The 20,761-nt window shown below is 44.5% G+C and overlaps 1 protein-coding gene across 1 annotated transcript; it reads left to right on the forward strand.

Annotated features, from left to right (window-relative positions):
• The first annotated feature begins 3,296 nt into the window (after positions 1 to 3,296).
• Positions 3,297 to 9,082, forward strand: CD8B (CD8 subunit beta). The gene is given in 6 exon segments (XM_057381690.1): positions 3,297 to 3,396; positions 5,828 to 6,178; positions 8,059 to 8,154; positions 8,753 to 8,860; positions 8,863 to 8,900; positions 8,903 to 9,082. Coding segments are annotated over 6 exon segments (738 nt in total). The 5' UTR covers positions 3,297 to 3,350; the 3' UTR covers positions 9,002 to 9,082.
• The last annotated feature ends 11,679 nt before the right edge of the window (positions 9,083 to 20,761 follow it).

A 20,761-nucleotide genomic window follows, 5' to 3' on the forward strand; every position in this document is an offset into this window, starting at 1 on the left:
GGGAGATCACACATGGGGCTCACACCTGACACCTTTAACTCACACAGTCCTACCAAACTGCCCCCCAGGCACAAATCTGTTTGCCAGGGGTGGATGAAATTACAGGAAAWTTCATGCCATTCRTAATTTAAATGCATTTTGGTATCTGGTATTTTTGCTATCTTAAAAGCAGCGTTTTCCCATGCCACAACCCACTGAGAACAGTTGATCATACACTGGCGTGGACCTTGGGGTGACCCCATGACGTGTCAGGAGCCTCCACTGTGATATTGCATCAGCTGAATTACAGCTGTGAATCTGCACCTGCAAAGGCAGATGGAACCCCCCCAGCCTCACCCTACAAAACCACATCTTAGCTTGGAGCAGTTTAGAGAATTTGACACACTTGTTTTGAGGGKTTTTCCTGCTATTGCACTAAAAAAAGGGTAGTAATCACCTTACTCAGTGAAAATGCTATCATTTTCATTACTGTTTTTACCTCTTATTAAATACTGCAGAAGCTAAACACTCCACTAGAATAAAATAATTTTAAAAAATTTAAAAAGGGAAAAAAAGTTCACACATGGCTGCTTGAGTCCCAGGGAGTTTCCATCTTGCACCCTGTTATCTCTGGCAGCCCTTATTTCCATGTATTGCAGTACTGGCCATGTTGAACCTCAGACTTGAGGCTGACGATGCTTCCCTGAACCCCAAAGTCAGCCCTTGTAGCCCCAAAAGGACAGAGAGGATGCCCTTTCCCTGATTTTTACATCAGCTGATTTCTCTAGCCTGGCATTTACAACCCAGCTGCAATTACCTCCACTGCAACACAGGAGTTTTAACAGAGACTAAACCCCAACCAGGTCCTGCTTCTCAGCTGTAAATCCTGTTCTTCTACCTCAGTGCTTTGCTCCAGCCCCCCAAAACAAACACTTAACTGTATGGAATTCATCACAGGGGGAAAAGAAGTAGTAAAAAATTTTTTAAAAATCTGGTGAAAGCACCAGAAATCAATGTCAGCATGGTGAGGTGGGCAGAATGCAGACTGGAAAAAAGAAGAGGGGCTGTTTTCYACTGGGATGGGTCCACTGGGAGTTGGCTGGGCTGAGGACAGATATGATTGTCTTTAATTTCACAAAAATAATAAAATTTCCCTGGAAATTGTGCAGGAAAATTGGGCAAATACACCAAAATTCAGCGATTCCCCCCCAGCATGGCCCAACTGTGAGCCAAACACTCGTGATTAGGAGCTGCTGCTCCCCAGCAAGGTCACCAACAAACCTTGCTTGTGTGAACAGATAAGATCAACTTACAGCCTTCTTTCCTCCCCTTTTCTTCCCAGGACAGCAGCCCCAAACAATGTGGGGATGTTACAAACAGCAGCTGCCTCCTGCACGTTCACACAGTGCTTTGATTTTTGTTGGTGATACGCTGCCAGACAAAGGTATCTCTCCTCCAAAATGTTTTCTTGTAGGAGCAAACAGCCAGTCCTGAGAACAGCTTGGCCACTGGTAAACAGCTCCACTGCTGTGTAAACAGCAGCTTAAAAAAAAAAAAAATTACATTTAATCCATGTTCCTGTACGTTATGTTTTTACATTGCACGTATTCCTTTTTCTTTCTATAAAACTGTTACGATATCCTGGGGAATCATCCCAGTGTAACATCCCCATATCCAGGTCCTAATTGTTGTAATGATGGCAAAAGCCATCTTGAGGACAAATTTTTGTCCTGGCCAGGAGGCCAGAAGATTCTGCAGGTGACAACAGCAGTGGAAAAAAAGGGACACAGCCATTGCAGCAGCTGAGGGTGTTGGATTCAGCTCACAGATTTCACCCCAGGGATGAAGGGAAAATTCACTTGCAGTGGCATTTCTTATACCAAGCACTCCCTGCCCCCCTATCCCAAAAAAGAGGAGTTTCACCTCATTCTGGAGAGGCCCCAATATGGAAGTGATGTGAAACAAAAGGGGAGAGACGAGCAGAAAGTGAGGATGGGAGAGGCAAGTGTTGCTACATCCCACTTCGAGGGCTCAGCTCTGAAAACAAGAGCTTAAAAGCACTGAAATGGGTTTGGAAATACTAAAATTGCCCTTTTGCCCCAGGAAAGAGTTAAGGAGCTATTGAGCCCACCCTAAATTTTAGCAGATGAGCCCTTTGTGGCTAGGCTTTTGCAGTTAGCAGCCTGAAATCAATTTACACAGAAATGGGGAGAGGATGTGTTACAGCAGCATGGAAAAATCTGGTACAAAATGGACCAAAAACATACAGTGTACAAGGTGCAATATTGTTTTTCCTTTTCATCTGCCAGCTCAACCCTGGGGCAGGTTTTTCAGTGCCCCCACATGAGGCTCCTCTTTCTGGGGATTTGCTGGGGCCTTGTAAGGACCACAAGTATCTCCACAAAGGGGATGTAAAAGAAAACTGGATCTCACCTGGCAGCCAAGAGGACAGTGAATAAATACAAATAATAAATAATGAATATATTTTTTCCCAAACATAAAAATGTTGAAGGCTGCTGACACCAGTTCATTTCTGTAATTTCACATCATGTGCTTCAGTCTTTGAATCCTAAACCCCAAATGCTTCAAACTCCTTCCTCACAGACATTTCAAAGTCATTCTGATATTTTATCATTTAAATATTTCTGCCTGTGAGCCCTGTGCTGTCACAGCTACTAAAGCAGTGCATSCTGCAAGGTGGGGAGCCCCAGCAGAATTTCCTCATTTTTGTGGTTTTTCAGCTACAAACTTGYTTCAGGTTTCTTGCTCTTGACTTCAAAGTTCTTGTGATGCCTCATGTCTCTGCTTTGTGTTAGCTTGGTCTGGTGTTCAGCACTTCCCAGAGAAAAACACCTCCTGCTATAAATTCTGCTGAAGAAAACAACCCCACGAAACAAAYTGCATATTTTCCTTGTTTTGAATGCTTTTTTTATTTCAACAGGGAAAAAAACCAGCCAAAAWTCATGCTTTCCTGTGTGCTTTTAAAGCCACACTCTTACATTTGTAATTTTTTATAGTAYAAAAGTCGATTAAAAGAAGGAGGAATAACTAAACAGTGAAATATGAAGAAAGCATAATCAAAAATCAGTGAGTTTTCTTGGTTTTACTTTTCTCAAAGGGATTTAGTGGTACCCTGTGCAGTGCTGGAGGGCACAGGGCTGTTACACTGATGCACTTTTGGTTTTGGGGCTCTGCGCAGAAGAAGCTGCTGGGCTGAGGTTCCGGATGCTGCTGTGGCAGATGATCTTTGGCAGCCTTTGGTGAGAGATCTACACAGAAAGGGACAAGGACTTCCTGAGGAGAACCAAGAGGTGACAGTGAGGGGAAAGGGGGAGCTGGCACAAAACCCCTCCGTCACCAAGTCCACCACCATGGCCTGGCTGTGGCTCCATCTCTGCATCTGCCTCCAGATCCCAGGTAAGAGGGACACGTCTCTTAAGGGTTGAAAGCACCTAAAATCGTGCTGAAGCCTCTCCTCCACCCCRCTCCAGCATGTGGGATGCATTGCAYAGCMTCTGGAYGRTGGAAGTTTAAATATACCAYCACAGTATAGAGCTATTAATAGGATATTGTTGCCACATAATTTTGGATCATGCCTTTAATGACATGCTTTAGGTTTTGGTCAGGCAGTGTGACAAGATGGTTGCTGTTGGTCCCTCCCAACTGAAATAGCCTATTCTGCTCCTATTCTATTCTATTCTATTCTATTCTATTCTATTCTATTCTATTCTATTCTATTCTATAATATTCGAGAATATTAGAGAATATTATAGATTATTATAGAATATTATGTTCATATTTCAATACATAATGGTGTAGACACCACGGAGTTTTTGCTGCACCCTCAATGCAGAAAGACTGTAAGAAGCTGCTGATGGAGAAGTCAAAGTAGCTCCTCTCTACACTGCCTGTGTAASTCAGAGAAGATAAACAAATTTTCTTCTTAATCATCCAAAGACTGAGTATTTTCCAAGARGAAATTGAGCAGGAATTGGTGTGTTATTAAACCATTCTGCCTTACAGGTCTGATATCCTATAGATCTGTATGGTGGGGAGCCTGCTGAGAAAACCTCAATAAATGAGAGTTTGTGYCATGCATGTAAAGGGAAAAGGGACCATTTAAAAGGTGTTGCAGGCTGGTCTGGCCAAGCACCGTAATTCCTTATGGTCCCCTGAATATACACCAGGAAAGGGAACAGGGAGGTTTTGGRGTTAAAGGTATGACTGAAGATGAGSTTTTCTGCTCCATCTCCATCTCAGCTCACCCCTAGCTTGACCACTGGCACTGAGATGAGATTTTCCAGGATCTCTTTATCTTTTCTGACTTATCTGACAGTGTCTCCAGCTCAAGGAAAGCTTTTCATGGACAGTTACATTTCCGATGCCCAGCAGAGCCAGACCTCAGAGCACTCAAGGAGAACCTGAGGCCCCCATACTCCATGGCCACACACATTTCATCCCCTAAAAAACACGCTGGTATTTGACAGAGCAAAATTTAAGATTATTATGCTCTAAAACCTGAAAATTATGTATTTTAATAATAAGGAGACATTGATGTTGTCACCGAGCCAGAGAATGTGGTGAAATGCTGCAGCTGCTGTGCCACCCCTGCATTTTGGCATTGTGCCATCAATGCTCTGCAGCACTGGCAGTGATGGGGTCACTGGTGTGGGGACAGAGGAAGGATCTGGACCCCTGTCAGTCACCAGAGCCCTCTCCTCTGCCTCTGTGACATCAGGAACATGGGAAACATCAGGACTTTGTGCCACAGTGATGGCTTTAACTGTTCTTGGGTCACGCCAACCCATCCCACACCACTGGGATTGCAGGGCTGCACGAGGCTACAAAAACAGCTGCAAGCAGCTTTGGGATTTTGAAGAAAAAGAAGCATTTTAAAGTAAAAAAGAAAAATACGAGAAACATGTATTACTGAGCTTTTTTCACAGCTTTAAAACCTGCCTGGGAAAGAGACGGGGGAAGCRGGAGTATCCTTATCTTCACAGGGCTGTTTTTCACTCGGTCTCGCAGTATCTGCAGCKTTGCAGGACTGTTTGCTGAACAGCAAAGATCACAAGTTACCTGTTGTCATTTCCACAAGGACACACCATCCTCGTTCACACAGACACCCCTCACATCTGTCTGAGCCAAACAAGGCTCAGATAATTTTCACAAAAGCTGCAAAGCCCAAACAGGGCGATGCGATGCCAAATCAAAACTTTGAACCTCACCGCTACCCCTCACTCCCTCTCCTTCYCCATGTCTCAAAATTCCTTTGAAAAATATTACTGTCTGAAAACTAATATAAAATTGGCTCATTTTGAGATGTTTTGCACATTTTTTGGTCTTTTTTCCTGCTCCTGAGATGTTCGTTGGTGTTGTATCTGTTAAAAAAAAAAACCTGGTAAATCAGTTAAGAGGCACAAAAAATATGTTGAAAGAGAGGTGAAATCTCTGAAAAATGAAGAAGTTAAGGAGGGCAGGGGAGGGGTATCCAGAGGTGCAGATGGGGTTGCCCTTCCCTGCACATACAACCCCGAGGACACTCTCAAAATCATCCCTCCATCCCTCTACCTGACAATGAGCTTTCTCCTTAAATGAGTATTTACAGAGAAAACTCAGAGAAACTGTATAACTAGGCTCGATAAAACATACCTGAGGAAGCCAAAAAGGCCTTTGAGGGAAAATGGGAGCATCCTGATAAAGATATTCCTGTTTCTCACTGGTGTGATCCCCTGGTCTGTGTCTGCTTCATTTTATTAAGCCCGTAAGGAAAATCTATCCTTAGCCCAGAAGAAAAATAACAAAATAAAAACAATAACTGTGTATCACTGTCTCTTTTTTTCCTTAGGTTTTTATGCAAATCTACTTTTAACCCAAACTCCAGAGCATATTTTAACCCAAACTAACAACAAAACAGAAATCCTCTGCGAGCTGAAGAAGGAGCACACCGGGGTGTACTGGTACCGCTGGAGCCAGGAGAGGCAACATTTCGAGTTCTTGGTATTTTCCAACACGCTGGGCAAAGCTACATACGGTGCAAACGTGAGCCAGGACAARTTTAGTGTCCAGGAGGCGAGGTCCCAGAGCTCCTACAGCTTGCACATCAGCCACCTCCATCCCTCAGACAGTGGCACCTACTACTGCTCYGTGTCCCACTCCTCCCAGCTCCTCCTGGGCAGCGGGACACGGCTCAGCGTGGGTAAGCAGCACCCCTGGRCTTCCAAAATGTGCCACCAGCAGGYTTGGTGAGGTCCCCTGGGTAAAGGATGATGAGTTTTGGTAGATTGTTCCCAGTTTTGAGCTGCAACATTGGGGCTCGGCGGTTTTCTGAAGAGATCTACGAGACCGGACAAAGCAGAAAATACAGAAATTAGCTAAATTTTAGGTCAGCTGCATGTGATAGTCCTTTAGCCATCAGCAGCTGCTCTGCTTTGGGCATGCCTTGAGCTCAGCGTTGGTCCTGGTGCTTTAGGATTTCCATGGGAAGGTGGGATATTGTCATGCCTGTGCTTTTCTCAGCCCTGCTGCACTTTGGGTGAGAGGCWGGGTGTGTGCCCTGCTCAGCTCACAGGTCCTTCCATGCCATAATTCATCCTTACCCTCACTCCAAGAGACAAGAGCAGCATTGAGGCCAAAGAACATCACCCCTCACATCTCTGGGGTGGATCTGAGAGCAGCTTTCAAGATCATCCTTCACAAAAAAGACTGAAATGGGATTTATTCCTCAAGGCTCACAGCCCACTTTCCCCGGGGAGCTCCTAGCAGAAATCAGAAATCAGAGTTTTCTGCAGGTGTCATGGGGGAAGAGAGGCTTTACAGACATCTGGGTCATACAAAAGTGCTTTTCAGCCTATTTTCCCTTTGACCACAGAGCAGGAGTTGATGCAGAAAAATGAATGCATTTAAAGTANNNNGGGTTAAATTATATTTTCTCACTCTCAGATTTCTTGGTTTTTTTTTTTTTTTTTTTTTCTCACTTTTAGGGAAACAAATAACTTATTTAAGATACAAATAATTTATTTAACCAAAATGCCGCTACAGTTTCTGACTCTAAAGCCTGGTGGCCTAATTTTTCTGGGTTTTTTTTGTGAATATACTCTGCACCTTGAACGGACTGAGAAATCTCTTTTGGATTCTTGCAGACTATGAGAAAAGCCGGTTTAAGATAAGGGGGAATTGTTTTTTTTATTAGCCAGGCACATATCTCTTTGCAGAGCATGAAAAACAAGCTTGAAATTCAGTTTGATCAAGGACAATTCAATTAAAAAGTAAACAGCAGCAGGTGCTCTGGGAGGATTCAGGCTTTGCTGGATATTTTCAATTTTTGCTTTTAGTACTCATGATAAAACAAATCGTCTTTTTCTTTTCTCTGAGTCTATTATAATGTAAGGGAAAGTTGCCCAGATAAATCCTAGTCTCAGCTTTTCRTGCAAAAGAATGGTAGTTTCTGTAGGAATTTACATCCTGGATAGAAACCGAAAAACACTCAGTTTTGAATCACCAAAAATTCTGAATAWGTGTGGTTTGAGCAGTCAGACATGCAGCTATTTAAGGACATTACTGGGATATTTTCCTGGCCAACTTTACTGAGAAATGAATGTGCTCCACTGTAATTCAGCTACACCATAATAAATCCTGCCCTCATTTTATCAGGAASAAAAATTATCAAATGCTGAGCAAAAAATTAGAGCAATCTGAATAAGGAAAAGGTCCAGGGATCCCTTAAAATGTCCCAGTACTACTGAAATCTCCTGCTACCCACGATTTTGTGCAATGCTGATGAGATAATGCTTGGCAGCAAATGTCACTCAAGCAAGTTTGGGGGCTTTTCCCTGCCTGAGCCTTCTTTACCTGGTACATTTTTTAACTAACACTTTTTAAAGCTCTTGGTAACTTTTGTGACCACTGAGAGGCTCAGGTCAAGTTCTCAACCCCTCTGGGTGACACAGCCCTTTGCAGGGGTCACAGGTTGGGGTTTGTTCCAAGGGGTAAAATTCCCAGCCCTTCTTGCCTGCTGCTGGAGATCTCTGCTGCMCTCAGTGCCACCCTCACCACCCTCTTTTTCTCATTTTCCCACAGTTGATGCTTTGCCTCTGCCTCCAAAAACCACGCAGGCACCGGTTACCAAAAACCCTGTTCCACGGATAACCAAAAGCAAAGCTGCCAGCAGGAAAGGTATGGCACTGGCTCAACTCAGGCTCCTGGGAAAAAGGGGTTTGCTGAGCTCTTGGGGTCTCCAGGGTTCAGCCAAATGTTGTCCTGGTTTGGGGACAGCCACAATGCCACCCTGAAGGAGTGAGTGTCTGGGTCCAGCTAGACCCACAGCTCTGGATGGAGCTGCTCTCTGCCTGTAGGAGGGATTTCCTGGGGTATCCATGGATTTAGGGGCCAGGATGTATTTCAGTTTAGGGTATCGTGACCTCACAACTGTGTTCCCTGCAATGCCTTCTTTACTGTGAGCATGACTGAGCAATGGAACAGAGGGATTGTGAAGTGTCCCTTACTGGAAATATTCAAAAGCCATCTGGACACAATCCTGTGCCATGTGCTCTGGGATGACCCTGCAGGAGCAGGGAGGTTGGACCAGATGACCCACTGTGGTCTCTTCCAGCTTTACCCATCCTGTGATCCTGTAATTTCATCCTTGAAAGGACACCCCAGGGTGATGGTCACATCCTCCACCGCTCCTCTGAGGACCTTTTCTCCTTTCCCACCCCACACTCCATCCCCAAAGCTGCCAGGGCAGGGTGCTGATTCCTCTCCTGCTCTCCAGGTCCCTGCAGTCCCCTGGTCTGGATCCCACTGGCYGCTGGTGTCCTGCTCCTCCTGCTGGGCCTGGTGTCCACTGCCCTTCACCTCTACCGTGAGTGTCCTGCCAGCATCCTCGGGGTACCAGCCCCTGGGACAGCCCTGGAATGGGATGGTGAGCTGGGAGGGCACCCTGGGACTGATGGACACTGTCTCTCTCCAGGTCTACGGCGGAGGCTGTGGCTTCGCATCCACAGGCAGTAAATCCCAGTAAATCCCAGTAAATCCCACCAGACCATGGACCCTCCCCTGCACGACGCTGAGCACGGCCTGGATATCACCCAGGAAGGACATGGCAGGGGACAGACGTGGGCTTGTACCAAAAAACAGACATTTCTTTCCTGTCACAGACCACAACTTCAACATTTTCCTTGACACAGCAGCTGGTAAAAGGACCRGGCTGGATKCAAAGGACACWGAACAGGRCAAATGCCACAGGGRGCTGGCTCTGCACAGGGGAAGGGGYTGGTGTGCCAGGGGGATTMRGGTGGGCTGGAAAGCTGTGAGCTCCTTGGCTCTTCTCTGTGTTCATCCATAGGACAGCACAAAGGAGCTTTTTCTAAATTTTGCTCCTGTTGATACTGGTGGACAAAACTTTGGTAATGAACACTTTGAGAGCAACCAGCAGGGATGAGGCAGAGGTATCTTGTAAAAACCTTGTGCAGGCTTGCTCAACAGCAAAAGTGAATCTCTCACTCAGTTATTTTGTTCTGCAGGCTGGTGTCTCGTGGTCCTGCTCAGTGAGGGATGCAGTTGTGTGGTGAGCAAGGAGCTCTGGCCAAGAAAGAGTTAAAGCAGAGCAAAAGCTCCATCAGGGAGCAGATCTGGGAGGGTTTCTTCTCCCATGGGAGCCAGGAGTGGGAGAGGAAAGCCAGACAAAGCCATGCACACAAGGCCARACACCTGGCACAGCCTGAAGGTCAACAGCACCTCTGAGAGCAAACAGAGGCCCCCAAGAGCTGGCTCTGAGCCCAGCAGCACGGCATGGCTGGAGGGAACTGCCCTGAGTGAGGCCTGGGTGCTGAGCCCTGGGTGACATCTCTGTGTGCTGAACCCCCATCTCTGTGTGCTGAACCCTGAGTGACAACCTTGTGTGCTGAACCATGTGTGACATCCCCGTGTGCTGAATCCTGAGTGACATCTCTGTGTGCTGAACCCCCATCCCTGTGTGCTGAACCCCCATCCCTGTGTGCTGAATCCTGAGTGACATCCCTGTGTGCTGAACCCCCATCCCTGTGTGCTGATCCCCATCCCTGTGTGCTGAACTCCCATCCCTGTGTGCTGAACCACGTGTGACATCCCTGTGTGCTGAATCCTGATCCCCATCCCTGTGTGCTGAACTCCCATCCCTGTGTGCTGAACCCCCATCCCTGTGTGCTGATCCCCATCCCTGTGTGCAGAATCCTGAGTGACATCCCTGTGTGCTGAACCCACAAGTGACATCCCCATGTGTTGAACCCCAAGTGACATCCCCGTGTGCTGAATCCCCATCCCCATGTGCCAAGCCCTGAGTGATGCCAGGAGCAGGGAACACCTCCCCAGGGATGGTGACAAGGCTCAGCTGCTGGCCCAGGCTCCAGGGCAGATGTGGGGCTGGCAATGGGGCACCCTGCAGAGCACAGGCAGTGGGCATTCGCCCTCAGACCCATCCCCAGCCCCACATCTGCTCACACACAGCTCAGGGAGGGCAAGGGGAAGGGGGTCCAGAGTCCCCAGGGTTGGGGTTAACACATTTTGGGACAAGCTTGTGGGTGCAAAGCATCCCAGTGCCAGAGCAGCATCACYCTGGCCTTCCCCTCCCTCCCCTCCCAGMYGCAGGGAGCTGCTGCTTTCCACTTTAATATCCATTTTCCTGGAGAGCTTTGGTCTCGAGCCCAGCCGTGGGTGCTTCCCTTGATCGATGCAGTGATGAAGGTGGCAGTGGATCATGCTGAGCCAGCTCTCCCAGGCTGTGACACTCACCCAAGCTCTCAGGCCACCCAGCTGATGGCTGTGGGGACATGGGCACGAGAACCCATCCCACCACAGGTGCTGCAGGCAGGGGACTCTGAGCACCTCTGATTCCCATAACACACAATTTATCCTCTGTGAGAGCTCAAATGAACTAAAACCATCATTTTCCTTACCCTAGAGGCACTCAGTGAGCAGAGCTTCACCCCAGCAGCAGATGATTTTTTTTTTCAGTTACTTTTTTCAGGGCACTGTAAGAAAACCCCTTTGAAACTTCCCATGGGCAAAGGTTTATCCTTTCAAAAACAGGGTTTTCCCTCTGCCTGCAGTTGCTTTTGATATCCCAGCTCCTTTTCCCACATTTGAGGTGTGCTGACCTTAATGTCCACACCTTTTTCAGCTTTCCCACCCTGCAGCCAGCACAGGGGATGGCTTTCCATGGCTGAGAAAACACAGGCTGCACAGCCCAAACCTCCTCTCCCAAAGGAAGGTGAGTGGCCTCAGGGATAACCCTGCTCAGTCCACTCCTCTCCTTCCTTCCCCACATTTAGAATATCCTTACAGGTTCTGAAACCCCTCCCCAAGACAGCAGCATCTTTCTTGATAGACTTCAGTCCCTTATCCCAACCCCAACCACACGTGCAAAAGGATAGGGATTTATCCCTCAGTTCTCTGCTCACCCACAGCAAAGAATTTGATCCATGTCTAAATTCCCCAAATTGGCTTCATTGTTCCTTTGTAATTTGAAAAAAAAAACCCAAATCAAAACAAAAAGCACCCAGACTCCACATCATCTGTGTGCAGTGAAAACAGGAGAGGACAGCAACAGCCAAAGATGTTTTTCTGACCTGTTGAAACACAGGTTTGGGCAGTTTGCCAGTAGAAATTCTGAAAATAATAATAGTCATTTCTATAATCATCAATAGAGTGTTTTAGGCAGTAAACCTGGCAGAGATTTTAGCAGATTTCACAACTGTAAGAGCTCATGGAAAAAAAAAAATCACCCTACATTTCATAGGCTTTTTGCCCAGAGCATAAATAAAGCAAGAAACAGAAACACTAATAAAAAGATGATGAGAAAATTATCCCAGTGCCCTGATATCTGCAACTTCTTTGCTGAGAGCACAATGMTRATGGAGAMAKGGGTCAGGRATGCCATRWAAGGTCATGGAATGTCATTTCCAASTTGAAAATTAATGGGAAAGTGTTCYTGTGCMTCTCTGCTAACAGCMTGAGCCCTGGATCCATGGGGAGAGAGACACAGGTGGCAGCATTGTCCATCCCAGTGTCACTGCAGCCACGATGTCCTGGCACAGGAGGGTCCCTCATTTATTCCTTTTTTCCTTCTAAGGATGGATSAGCCTTCTCCAATCTCCCACTGTCACCATCCTTCCTGCAGCAAGGAACATCCATATCTAGAAGGGAAAATAATGGGATTTATAAATAAACCTCTAAGCCTCACTTCAAAAGTAAATAAACTRTTTCTGCTTAAATGGCAAAAGGAGATACCACAAAATTTGGACAAAAAGACAAAAGGTTTTTGCATAGGAGGGTTTTGGAGGACTGTGAGTTCAGGCACAAAATGTTTCCTATATTGTGCTCATCCACACAAATCATTGGACAAGGAAATGTAAAAGAGATCAAAAAATCCATGTTGCAATAGTCTGTTTTATTATTATTATTTCTTTTATATTTTATATTTATATATATAATATAGAACATGTTCTACACAGAATATATATAATATATATTATGTACAAAGAACACATAGAATACACAGTCTATATTATTAAAAAAATCCAACTATTCTCTCAATAAATAATACAGATCTTGAAAGTATTAAAATATTCAAAAGACGTAGATACAGAGCAGAAACACAGGTACTTCAAGCATTTCAGTAAATAGTCTTCATATTTTTGCTGAAGTTCTGTAAATGCATTTTAAAAAAAAATCCAGTCTTTACAGAATACCTCAGTTGTTAATCTAATATTGAAGTGCTCAATTTTTCTTTATTCCTTTAAGATGATCAGTCCTTTTTATGTGGATGGTCGGGGTTTTTGCAATACAAAAAAGTAAATCAAATCAGGTGCAGCTGAAAACATTTAATTGAAAGCAATCTATTGACATGAGAGTAAAGTTATTTCTGTTTTTAATGCCTCTAATATATAAATAAAACAATTTTGTAGGCATAAGCTGCTGAGTAAGGCACAATAACAGAGAAAGGATGAATAACATTTCAATTAAATTATGAAACTTGAAATGTGTGCAAAAAGAAAGGAGATATGTTATCCATGGGTTCTGTTTGAATTCCTTCAGATTTATCCTCCCCCAGAGCAGCTCYGGGCACTGCAGCTTCTTATTAAATATGTTCTCCTGGCAGGAGAAATGGATTTACAGCAGGACTTCTAAGCACTCAGATCAGATACATTAAATGGGAATTTCTAAATGTCTTTTTCTCTCATTGTATAAAATCCGATGTGTCCCAGAAGCTGCAAGGAAATCCCCAAAAAACCCACGAGGGAACTAAAAACTACCTTCAGGCAGCATAAATACTACTTGTCCCTATTTCTCTGGACTTCACTGCCTTTCATTCAATAAGCCAAAAATAGCAATGTGTTAAATCTCTGGTTTATACAAATCATAACTTAAAAAAATATTATTCTAATTATTATTTAACCTAATTCCCAGTTACTAAATTATGTATTATTTGCTGAAATAACCAATACTTGTGTATATCAATGTATCTATAGTGAGTGCACTCAGGGTGAGATCAGCAGCTTTGTGGGATTATAAACAAATATTTGTTATTCCAGCATTCATTTCACTGGAACACATATTGGACCAAGTCAAAAATAAATTTATATAAGGTATGCATTTTGCTCCTCTACTGCCTAGCTGTGAGAAAGGTCAATTTGAGTTCATACCCCAGTGGTTCTTTCACATGAAGCAAAACTCACCCAAGCTTTAAATGTTCGCAAGGAGCCTTAACATTCCTCCCTGAGGCATTTGTGTTCTGCTACTGAAGTTCAGCTTCTCATTTCACCTTCAAGATACACTTGTGCATGAAAGGGGGCTGCATGACACTTTTAAGAGAGAATCATTATTGCTATTTGCACTGTCTTTTCTAGATAATAAATGAAAACCAGATATGAAACACTCAAAAAAAAAAAAAAAATCCCAGTGATGACATCAGCTCAGAATATTTTATCTGCCAGGTACAGCACATTTGTGTTCTGCAGCAACAGGATCTCACACAGCAAAATTATTTAGTTCATTTAATATAAAACCCCCCAAAACTCTGAGATGAATCACTCAGCTGACAGCCAATATGAAAAGGAAACTTTTTCAGATAGCAAAGCTCTCTCCATCCTCTCCCAAAAKCTCCTTGGATCAGTGGGAGCTCGCAGGCAGCCAGGTCGACACAGGCACCTCTGAGTTTATCTCCTTGACTTTTTTTGGCTCCAGCAACAAGCCAGGGCTTAATCTTGTCTTGCCCTGGACTGAGCCTCTGCATCAGGCAGCACAAAACCCCATCCTGCAGAAATTCGGAGAAGTTTTGCAATACTGAGCTTTTCAAGSGCTTTAGCTTTGCCAGGAAACACCAAAAACTTCTGCATTTCCTTGTGGAGAGCATTGGCTCCGCAGAAAAGTGATGACAAGAGGAAACAGCCTGAAGTTGCACCAGGGGAGTTTTTTATCAGATCTTAAGAAAAGTTTCTTCATTGAAAGGGTTGTCAGGCACCGGCACAGGCTGCTCAGGGCAGTGATGGAGTCACCATCCCAAAGGGATTTCAGAGATGAGATGTGGGACACACCTGGGAACTCAGCTTACTGGTGGCCTTGGCAGTGCTGTGTTAAGGGTTGGACTCGATGATCCTGAAGCTCTTCTCCAACCTAAACAATCCTGTGATTCTGTGCTGAGCCCACAGGCTGGTGGCAGCCACGGGCACCCTCCTGCAGCCACCTCTCATCCCATCCCACCCTTTCCGCCAGCCTTACCCTGCCCCAGCCGCAACCCACGCTGGGCTTTCTGATCCTCTTCACTGCTGGTTCTTAAAACATCCAGACAGGAGGCTGGGAACCAAAATCTGGTGTGCAACCACCCTCCCTCTCCGCGGGGCTGTGGGGAGGAGGGCTGTGGCTGAGGAGATATTTCTGTCCCGAGAGTGATGTGTGTGATCTCACCCAGCGCACATCCTGCTGGGGCTGTGGGCTGTGCAGGCAGCGTGAAATGCAGAACAAAACCATCCTGGTGGGCAGCTGCCTCTGGGGACAGCACGGAATCCTCGGAGGAGCTGGGTACACCAGGGAAATTCACTGATTGATGTCTTAGGGAGAGGGGCTGGGCTGCACTGATGCCCAGCTACAGGGCTTCGAAACATTATGCCTTAACATCCACACTGCAAGTTGGGATATTTCCTATCGGTCACTTCAACACTGAATGCAAAATTCAAGTCAGAATATTTCCTATCAGTCACTAAAAAAAAAAAAAAAAAAAAAAAAAAAAAGTGAAACTAAATATTCCTGGGGACTGGCACCGTATATTCTTGCCCACAGCAATGAGCTGCAAGTGACAGCGCTGTTATTAAAATACATGTCACAAGTCATCTGAATGCAGAAGGAAATGAATCAGAGCAGTGGTGGAACAGTCATTATTAAAATAGATGCCTTTCCTCAGGTGTTTTCATTTTAATCTGACACCCATCACTGCCATAGCCAGGATAATTTTGATACAATTAAAAACACGGGTCACATCCCACTGTGCAGAGCCAAAGGTGACATCCCCAAGGAGATGCCAGAGGAAGGAAGCAAATTCTCCTGGTCCCCAAACCTGGATGTCTCCTCACTTTCCCAAAACTGGAACATGAACTGATATAATTGACCAGGGTCAAACATCTTTCCTGTCCATTATCCCTCTTCTGAGAGGGATAAATGCTCTTCTGTGAAAAACCACAGGATCTGTTGTTGGGATGAATGTCCTTGTGCAGGGTGAATAGCTAAGGGAGATTAAAGCGTCCAGCATTAAAGAATGAGATAATTGGAAAATTAATAGTGTTTCAGAGGAAATGGATGTGGAGTTTTGTAACAAATGGCTTCCTTGAAATGACACATTGTAATGAGATCTCCCAGTTAAGGATATAAAAATGACTGGTTCGATTCAGAGCAAAGGTTCATCCAGACAACCATCCTGTCTCCAACGCTGGCTATGAGCAGATGGCTCAGCAACAATGACAAGACAATCATATATGACACTCTCCCTCAATTTTCAGTCTATTTTTAACTAAAAAGATTTCCTGAACCYATTGCTGTCTATTGAGTAACTCATAATGAACATCTCTTCTAAACATTTATCCAGGCTCTGCATCCACAGTGTCCTTTGTCAGGGACAGCCCAGGGTGAAGGATTTCTTTTGCTTTCAGCCTCACCCAACATCAACTTCATCTGCTGCCCCTTTCTRTACTGGAAAAGGCAGGGAATGATCAATCTCCACTCCTTTCCAGCCACTAACAGTTCTGGAGRCCTTTAGTATATACCCATTTAAATCCTATTTTCACGGTAATGAGTCCTAGCCTGCCACACAAAAACAATCCCAGCCTTCTGATCCTAAATTTTGTCCTTCTCAGAACCTTTTCTTGCTCTACTACTTCTTTTTTTAATTGTCTGTGAGATGTGGGGTGAGACCAACACACAGCATTCAGGATTTATTCAGGGCATTGGACCATGCCTTGGCCAAGGACTGGACCACTGGACCATACAATAGCAAAGYTGTGTTCTGTGTTTTATACCTGATTTCCTTCCCACCTGCTGATATCCACACTGTTTTTCCTGCTGGGCAAAGAGTTGAGGTTCCCATGGTAGTCACTGTCTTAACACAAATTTTATAGACAAGCTAGGGCTGGTTTTCCTTTCACACAACACTTCACTATAGCTRCTTCACCTGTGCCTGTATTGCCCAGTCTCTGAAAGACCCTGAAGTCCTGTAGTTACAACAATAAATGCAAAGAAATTAATTTGCATTAGAATAAAGTTTGCAGGATTTGTTTTAGACATGATTTGCTGTTTGACCTCTGAATCCAACACTCACAATCAGGGTGGGAGTGTTGCCTGTAGAAGAACAGGCATGGGAAGAGTAATCCCACACTTCTCTTCACATTACTAGTGGGGATCAGGCTGTCAAAAGTGAAACTCAGCACCAAATCTAGTTTGTTTTGTTGATGGCAGGCAGCATTAAACCAGCTGCTGCTTCTTGATGCCACCATACCTTTTGTTCAGGATATCGTGGCTTAGAGCTGCATCTTGCAGGTTTAGTTCAACACAGAGGGTTGGGTTGTTTTTTGTTTTGGGTTTTTTTTTTTTAACAAATAAATGCAAAATTGAGAAGAAATAAGCTGCATAAGCCAGCAAATGCTATTAATAGGATCACAAAATGGATAGAGGAAGTTGCCTCCAGCAAGCCACAAGTTTTCATCCTGCCAGCTCTGCCAGCAGGAGAGGTGGAGAACAGAAGTAGGAATTCTTCTATTCCATTAGTTGTTACCTGTTGTGGATTAGTTTGCCCCCAAAGATTTTAACAGCAAAGATGCACAGCAATACCCTGCTCTGGGGAATTCCTCCTGCACCATGCAGATGGGCTCAGAAACTCCCTGAGGAATCCCCATCAGCATTTCCTGCCCAAGTCCTTGGGGAAGAAGGTCAATGTGCAAAAAGGAAAGAGACTCTGGATTGGTGGTGACAGGAGAAGTCAGCTCCTGGGACTGCCAGGACAACACCAAGGCTGTGAGATCCTGGAGGAGAGCTGAACTCAGAGGACAGGAATCAAACAGTGCTTTGAACCTAACAGAAATTTGATTGTGGGAATTGGAAATGAGATAATGAGACCAGTTCACCTAGTAAAGACTATTTGAATTGTTCAGACAAAATATGATATGCTGGAGTCAAACAGATAATTTACCTTTTCTGAAGTCTATACAGTCTTAAGTTTAAAATAACTTAGGTCTTTTGTAGTTGTGGTCTGAATCTGTGGTATTTAGATTGGAGTGGCAGAAAACCAAGCTGTCTTGTGTTAACTGCAGCTGGGCACTGGCAGAGTAAATTACCACCAGTCCCCAAAAATTGCCATSATGGATTGCTGATTTACTGAATGCCTGCACAAAGGAGCTCTGCAGGATTAATAGAGAAGGWGTGGGAAGGCTCCATAAGGAAAACTCACAACAAAACTCGAACTTTGAGCTGAGGTACCAACAAACCTGAAGATTATGGAAATTTTTAACCTTAAAATTAAAAACCCTGGTCAGCTAAAGGGCTGCAGAGAGATGAGAGTGCAGGAGCATTTGTGATTTGCATTCTGGATTTTAAGGGATGTGAYGTGCATGCTGAGAGTACCCAGAAGAGTGGGCAGTGTTGGCCACTGAACTGGAAACACACARCTAGAGTGAAAAAAGGTGCCAGTACCTGCTGGGTGACTGTTGCACTTGACATTCTGCAAACCCCTTTGAGCACTGCAGCTCTGCAAAGAAAAGGGGGCAACGAGTGGCTCATAAACCACAGCTTCACTTCRCACCGGAAAGCTGCGCGCTATGGTCTCACTATTGTGTTTTTTCCTCTGTTTGGAAAAAAAAAAAATGTTTGTAATTTGCGACAAGATTTTGAAATCTTCATTAAAACTTTCCATTCCTCTTTATGAAARTGGAATGGAAAGTTTTGATGCAATCCTTCAAAGAATGAGGATGGGAAGAGCCAGCAGTGCTGTGGCAAAGACAGTCCGGTGCCAGCCCTGAGTTACCATCGTTGACCGCTCGAAAGGATCCAACAGCACCTGCTCATCCTCAGGAATGGGACATCAGTGCTTGGCAATGGGATGTTCTGGAGCACTGGGAATCACCATGGGCAGCAGAACAACAGATCTGATGGAGAACAGTCCTTTTAATGCTGTTTTTGTGTTCACTGACCATGAACAGCGCGGCTCCCATGCCCTGAGAGGAGCTCCAGCCAYGCAAAACTGTGAGACATCCAGGCAATGTCTGCTGTGACTGACACTGAGAAAATGAAGAGGTTCTTGCTCCATGAAAAAGTCCCTCAGAGCTTTCCACAAAATGACTGAGAAATCAAACATATCCAAAACTCAGCGTGTCCTCCAGCTCTGGTGCAACAGCTCCCTCTCATTTCCCATTCCTTCTCTGTCAAATGGATGCAAGAAAGCAGAGAAAATGAGTCCTAAASTCACCTCTCACCAAGCCCCATTCAAAAACAGGTGGATCCCTGTTACTCTGTCTTGCCCCTGCATGATTTTTTCTCTTGTCTTCTTGCTCCTCTCTTCCTCTGCTAATTATTTGGMATTAATTAAATACAGACTTAGGCTGGCCCAAGTATACAAAGATAAACCTCAGCCATATGCAATTTAGGTTGTTCACCAGCAATGAGAGTCCTGTAACCTTAGCTGTGGGTAAAATTGAAGTTATTTTTCAGTTTGGGAGAAAAAAGAAATTGCCTTTTACTTTCTAATCAACCTGTCTGGTGTCCCGACTTCTCTATGATCTGCTGAAGTAAAAGGTTGTCTGAGTATTGTTTCTTCTTCCTCAGTCATATCATAACAGTGGCACTACAATGGAAATTACTAATAAAACATATTATTAATCCTAGTTCATTGATTTGGCTTAGGCCCTCAGTCAAACAATGACATTCTATTCTAAAATACTGACTAGAGGACAACCAACCAAACCAGAACCTACAAAAATCATGGAAATGCCTTAATTAATCTGATTGGCCACCTTCTCCCAATTTTGGAGTTGGTCATCAGTGTTAAAATTACAWMAAACAATCTAAATTAYTTATAMAAATGTTGATTTTAARCCMGAGCTTTTTCCTGGAGGTCCCRCTTGTATCCTGGWGCTTTTACTAATYAAATAATTGYCACCRCAACTTAATTTTTTCTTGTTTTATGCAAAATAGAAATATCTTTGTGCTACACAACACCTTATCACAGAAGTCAGTAAAAAAAGCAATGTGTGACAGTCCTCCTTCAGCTCTATCTCCCAGCCTTGCCTTTACAGGATCTATTCATTAGCAGAGGAAAAGGAGCCTTGCCTGGAAAATCAGCTCCATCTGTGAGAAATGAGAACTGAGACCAAGGACACATCTAAACAGATGAAAGGAATATCTGTGCATCAGTTTGGTACCCTGGACTGATTCACAATGAAATTCACTATTTGTCAGAGATGAAAGAAATGAGATATCCCTCCTAAGGAAGGCAGTAGCCCTTTAATTGATGATYCTTTAATTGCACAGGTTCTCCCAGCACATGCATCACCCCATCTCTGAGGACATGCACTGCATGCTCACCCTACAGCAGAGTGACAAACTGGATCTGACAAATTTTTTGACCCTTCCTCACTCACAACACATTCACTTCCATTTTAGTTTATTTGCTCTATTTAAGATAGACATCACAAATCTCCCAGCCCAGCAAAAACATTAATTTCACACATCTCAGCAGGCCTAACATGGGCATTCTTCACTCACCAACATTCATTGAAGCCTTGAGAAATAAACCCAGCTCCTAAACCATTTTCAGTTATTCAGCTCTGAGCCCCAATAGAATCAGCATCAATCCCAGCAGAACCCACTTTCTGACAGAAAAGCCCTGGATAAAGGGGCTTTCTTTGCAAAGGGGTAATGGAAAAAAAAAAAACAAAAACCCGCATACAGAAAAATAACCAATAGGAAAGCCAGGAAGAAAGAAATAACTAAGGCACCAGCCCAAACCCTCAGAGTCTGGTGAAATTGTTGTTACTGTGTGTGCAAAGCCCCAGGAAGCATCAACCATGCCCATGTGCAAGTGGTCAGCTGGAGGCAGCAGCAAGGGCCCTTCCCACTGCATCACCAGGGGTATTTTTGGCAGAGAGGAAGTACCCGTGGTGAGAAAAGAGAGCCACGAGYTGTTAAAACAAATAGAAAAAGAGCAAAGCACACTCTGGGCACTGGGCACTCCTGTGAAGTTTCTGCTCACAGCCCTCCTGCCCCACCA

The sequence above is a fragment of the Malurus melanocephalus genome, unplaced genomic scaffold (assembly GCF_030028575.1).
Source record: "Malurus melanocephalus ecotype Western Australia unplaced genomic scaffold, MMel_1.1 scaffold_522, whole genome shotgun sequence".
NCBI lineage: Eukaryota > Metazoa > Chordata > Aves > Passeriformes > Maluridae > Malurus > Malurus melanocephalus.